The 6,026-nt window shown below is 37.1% G+C and overlaps 1 protein-coding gene across 1 annotated transcript in view; it reads right to left on the bottom strand.

Moving 5' to 3' along the window:
* Positions 1–210: 210 nt before the first annotated feature.
* LOC145982492 (tubulin alpha chain-like) overlaps positions 211–6,026 on the bottom strand; it is a 49,846-nt gene continuing 44,030 nt past the window's right edge. The window contains exons 3-4 of the mRNA XM_083115950.1: positions 5,319–5,620; positions 211–1,062 (exon numbers count right to left, since the gene is read on the bottom strand). Coding sequence (XP_082972076.1) covers positions 241–1,062; positions 5,319–5,620 — 1,124 coding nt within the window. The 3' untranslated portion in view covers positions 211–240. The remainder of the gene's footprint in view (positions 1,063–5,318; positions 5,621–6,026) is intronic.

Here is a 6,026-nt window from a genome sequence, read left to right as displayed (position 1 = left end):
ATAAGGTTTTAACAATTAGGCAGCTTTGCTCGCACAGTACTGTGATGTTACAATGAAAGTATCAAACCAAACTCAGGTTTCACTTTATTTCATTTCATTTTATTTAACTTATTTAATTTTCAATTCAAGAACAAACATTTATTTCGGTTTTGATCAAGACCTAACAAGTACTATAGAATATGAAAAAACGAATTAAAACCACCAACACACAAAAACTATATCAACTCAGTTTACCTGAAGTCAGTATTCATCCAGCTCATTTTCACTCAATTCGGTGTCCATTCCAACTTCTTCATAATCCTTCTCTAAAGCTGCCATATCTTCACGAGCTTCAGTGAATTCTCCTTCCTCCATTCCTTCACCTACAAACCAATGTACAAAAGCTCTCTTAGCAAACATCAGATCAAATTTATGATTCAATCTGCTCCAAGCTTGAGCAATTGCAGTTGTATTGCTAAGCATACAAACTGCTCTTAATACTTTGGCTAAGTCCCCCGCTGGTACAGCAGTTGGTGCTCTGTAGTTTATCCCAACCTTGAAACCTGTTGGACACCAGTCGACAAACTGAATCGACCTCTTTGCCTTGATAGCACTTATGGCGGCATTAACATCCTTTGGAACAATATCACCCCTGTACAACATGCAACACGCCATGTACTTCCCATGACGTGGATCACATTTTACCATCTGGTTGGCTGGGTCAAAACAAGCTGTTGTAATATCGGCCACAGTCATTTGTTCATGGTATGCTTTTTCTGCAGATATTACAGGAGCGTACGTAACAAGAGGGAAATGAATTCGTGGATACGGAACCAAGTTAGTTTGAAATTCAGTTATATCAACGTTAAGAGAACCATCAAATCTAAGAGATGCTGTAATAGAGGACACCACTTGTCCGATAAGGCGATTGAGGTTCGTGTAGCCAGGTCTCTCGATGCCCAGATTTCTTCGACACAGATCGTAGATGGCTTCATTGTCAACCATGAAGGCACAATCTGTATGTTCAAGTGTCGTATGTGTAGTTAAAATGGAGTTGTATGGTTCAACTACAGCAGTAGAAACCTGAAATTGAAAGATAAATAAATACAGTTTGATTAACAGTTTAAGTTAGAATACTTAATCAATTCTAAATAAATCAAAGCTTAATGCAATTTCCTTACAATTTAAATGCCAGAGAATAACGAATCATCTAATGTGCCGTCCATTGTTGCTATCCTGGATAATACAAGAACAAGCAACGAAGTTACATGAATATTGTTCGAATTTACGTTAGCGTGAGCATTTATTTTGTTTCCTAACTATTCCACTTTTATTATTGTTAATAAGTTAAGACAAGTATTAATACAATATGATTAAGAAATTGAAAGGAAGGCTATACGCCTACACATTTCCATGGGCAACTATAGGAATTTAATCATGTGTCAGCACACTTAGAATTTAATTTTGAACAGAATTTTATGGCCTAAAGTACTGAAAAATCTAGTTTGTCTACTTCGAATTCTGTTTAATAATTTGCATGTAGCCTATTTCTCCATACTGTATTTTCCCTTGAAATGAGACTACCACCATATTAAATCTTCACATGTTAATCTACTTGAACAGAGTCAGGCTGTCCCCAAAATCTCACCAGCACGCAACTGTTGCAGCGTACATACTGCACTGTACGAAGAGAGATGACAGTGTTCATAATGCATGAATTTACACCTAATTCCATCCTAAATCAATACAAAGCATTGAATTCATCTGAACTATGGGATCTATTCCATACACACTCAATTCGCAATAGATTTTTTTGTAAGAAAATGAAACACTACCAAATAAGAATATTTGGGATTCAAAAACTAAAAATACAGTGCCTTTCACGGTCGAGGTGAAAAAAGTAAGAGCGCATCTGCCAGCATTTAGACCCACAGCTGTACACTGACCTTGGCACTGGACGCGTAAGTGTCCAGATAACAAACACGTGCAAACTGGACACCAGCTAAGTGTTTAGGTGTTAACAAGTGTTTTAGATTCGTTTGTTTTAGTTTACGTATTGCTGGTGCTTTTCTGCAGTCTAATAATGCCACGCTATACGTACAATTTAAAATAACGAAATTTTATGTACGACCCTTGCGTCATTACGAGTTTTTGTGTTTTGCAGCTAAATTCCCAGATGTTCCTGTTCCACACAGACAGTGCTCGAAAACCTGTGAACAAATTTAGGGAAACCGAATCTGTTCTTGATAAGAAGCGAAAGGTAAAACAGCGTGTGCTTACTGAGGAGAAATTAGACGACGTTGGAGCACGAATGGAACATACTACTCAAAAATCTCTCCTGCGCTTTTCACAAGAAACAGACATTTCGATCACGACTGCGTGGCGAGCTACCAAGCATTTAAATCTGAAGCCATACATTAGAAGAATTGAAGGAAAATATCAGGAGAGAAACTGAAGCAATTTCGGAAGAGGAACTGTGTGTGTTAGTGAAAATTTCCTATAATACGCCGTATATGTGTGGATGCTGCAGGACATATTTCCAACAACTTTTGTAACAAGGTACATGCTCATTTTATTTGTAACTGTCAATGCTATTGTACGAGCTTATTTCATCACATAGTTAGCTGTTCCAGTTACGCAGATGTTGCATCCAGTTTGCCGGCAGACGGGCTCTTACATCTTGACGCGCTAGCCGCCGCTCCACGGCCACCTCGGCAGTGAAAGGCACTGTTTATCATCAAGTGCAGATAAGCAGATTTTACCTGTATTCAACGACACGAAAGGGCACCATATAAGTAGGGCTAAGATTTTGATGACCTTAAAATTGTCAAAAAATGACTTTTAAGAAATGCATTTATGGCCTAATACATCCAAGAAAATGTCCTATAAACTTTTAAAAATTACCTAAAAATTCTGAACGATTTGTAAAACAAATTTATAAACTACCAAGAGAAATTCAAATTACAAATTAACGTGTCACATGTTCATTGCCTATGGTAGTACAAGTAAGAAAGTTCACTTTTTGTCATCTTTTACACTTTTAAGTACAGAAAATCATATGCAAATTTTGAAAAGTGGATGATTGTCGGACAAGAGAGCTTTGTATGGAAAAACTTCTCTGGACTTCCACAGACACAAGAGGAGCGTACTTGAAATGAACAATAGCACTTGCTGTTAAGTCACTTTCAATTCCGTGGAGTGCAAATTGCTTCCCTGACAAAATGTTCCAATACAGAGCCCAAAATCATGTACCCCTTCTTTTTTAACAATCCGTCTGGCGACAATGTATTCATTGATAGAGTGGGAAATCACATTGTTTGAACAGTGTTACACAACAGCTTGTATCAATAATACTGCACAGAATTTATTTGTTTCATCAAACACAGTCGTTTAGAACTGACAATGAGACGAGAATCGGGATCCTCTCTCCTTCAAAGGGTTACATTTGCATGTAAAATGTCCCTTCTTTCACCAAAATTTAGCAAAATGCATAATATGACTTTTAAAAGGCCAAAGAATGACAAACTGTTTAAAAAGTTTAAAGAATGACCTTTACTCCAAAAAGAGTCAAAAAATGCAAACAAATACCCTAAAAAGGCATCCCAATTCATTCAGTTACGTGTAAAACACGTTCCTATCTACTTATGCAATGTTTCTGCCTTACCAAAAAAAAAGATGCATTTGCATCAAAATCCTAGCCCTAATTATAAGATACAGGTTACAATAACTTACTACTCTTGGCTTGCCAAATTAGTTTTAATATGCTTACAGTTTTGTCAAAGTGCCATGAAGAAACCAAACAAATATATAATTCTAAAGTTTGCCTATGAATGTCTGCAGGATTTTTCCAAGGATGGGCAAGCAATGTATTATTATTCGGAGAGGGGGACAAACTAGGCATATTTCCCCCCATTTTGTCCTTTCAAAAACACTCCTTCCGTTAACGCAACGCCATTATAATAATTAAATTACTGTTGCAAATTAAAGTATTGTGTGAATTATATATAAGGATGACGTTCACTTTCCAGGGAGGTGTGCCCCCTTGCTCCTCCTTCTGGGCGTCATGTTTTTGTCCTAATATGAGGAGATATCCTGCACTTTCTTGATCTTATGTGAATACAATTCAAAATTATGTAGTGTTTTAATAGTAGATTTAGATTTATTCTTTCATGTGCGAGCCATAAGCAGTACGCACTACATAACATTTGGATTTTTCTACAATACATAGAAATATGTATATATTTTTTGCATTTAGTTTATCTTATATACTGTCTCATAGTTTGTCCCCTATGTACACATTCTTTCCCCTCCCCTAACAGCTCATTCACTCCACTCGTTCTTCTTACAGTCTATCTTCCTTGCCTCACTTCTCTTTTCCTTCCCTTTCACCAAAAACACTCCCAACTTCCTCCAACTTTTCCACACTTGCTGCAATCTGTTCCACAACTAATCCCACACCCTCCAGCCATTTGTCCTGCAGGGCGCGCGTTCCCTGGCATGCAAACAGGTGATCCGTCCCGTCATATTATACATTCATAGGTACCTCCCTCTTTTCAGCGCACTGTGTCTCCCTCCCCCTCCAGTCTCAGCCATAATAATCCCTCTCTTGCTTCCTTGCTTACTTTCTTCATATAATTTGCTTGTTCCCATTCCCGAATGTCCCCTGTCTGGAGGTCTAGTGATATTTTAGTTTCAGTTTCCATCATTATTTCTTGCCGATCCATATCTTCTAGTCGCTGTTTAACGAGTTCAAGTGTACTTCAATAATAAAATACTAATGTGACTAATATTGAAGACTTAGGATATTTTGTCACTGGCATATCTAGGGGGTTATAATATCCAATCTTTGGTCCAGCTTAACAAAAAGAACATCAAATGCAGAAAAAAATTGGCAAAATTTAGCGCCGTCTACCTGATATCAAACATCTACAACAGTTTCCATATGTTAGTAGCTGCTCCCTAAAATTCCTTTTTTAAGTTCACTTCACGCACAAATAGGCTAATCTTGAGTGGACCTACAGTTTAAAATGGGAACGAACTCGAAACCCCTTGATTACAAGACTATTTAATTACCACTACGCCATCGGGGAGGCCATAAAATCCACGGTCACTGCATTGTCACAAAATTTATAAATCTTTAAATCACTTGACAAGTGAATTCATTCAATTAATTTGTCGAGTCTATTTGTTTTAGTTGAGGGAAAAAATTAAATTCTATCTGTATTATGAAAGTAAATTATTTTTTAAAAAAAGTGAACTCATTGTAGTGATGACACCAGTAACAATAATAAGTTTGCACATATTTACTCAGTGTTATATTGAATTAATATAAAATTCACCTGAGGAGCTGGATATACAGCAAATTCCAGTTTACTCTTCTTCCCATAGTCCACAGAGAGCCTCTCCATCAGCAATGACGTGAATCCAGATCCTGTGCCTCCTCCAAAAGAATGGAAAGCTAAAAAGCCCTGAAGACTTTCACAACTTTCTGTTAACTTGCGGATGCGATCAAGAACAATATCCACCCTTTCTTTTCCTATGGTATAGTGTCCTCTAGCGTAGTTGTTAGCAGCATCTTCATTCCCACTAATAAGTTGTTCTGGATGAAAGAGTTGCTTGTACGTTCCATTTCGGATTTGATCTAAAAAATATATAAATTATCTGTATTTCAGAAATCTAAGATTAAAATAATTCACATAAGTTATTGTTTATCTTCAACATGAGGGATTCCCCGTGCGGTCAATTTTTCTTTCTGCCAAACCGGTGCCACGAAAGTATTTCACCGAGTCACAGCTTTATACTTTGTTGTTGTTTGTTGGCCAGAAGAAAATATTTATTGAACCGACTACGCGAGGGCATAATTTTGAGTTTGGAACGAATTTTTTATTGTGTTGTTAAGTCACCAAAAAATCAAACGTTATTCTTCTAGAAAAGAAATACCACAGAATTTAAGTTCGAATCTTTTGGTTACATCGATTAGTTAATATTAAGGTCTTTCGTCATTCATTTGCCACTTCCCTCTATTCAGCACCCCCCCCCCCCCACAC

Source organism: Lepisma saccharinum, unplaced genomic scaffold (genome assembly GCF_977018435.1).
Source record: "Lepisma saccharinum unplaced genomic scaffold, izLepSacc3.1 HAP1_SCAFFOLD_191, whole genome shotgun sequence".
Classification (NCBI taxonomy): Eukaryota; Metazoa; Arthropoda; class Insecta; order Zygentoma; family Lepismatidae; genus Lepisma; species Lepisma saccharinum.
The sequence above is the reverse complement of the archived record's forward strand: the minus strand, read 5'-3'. Positions and strand labels throughout refer to the sequence as shown.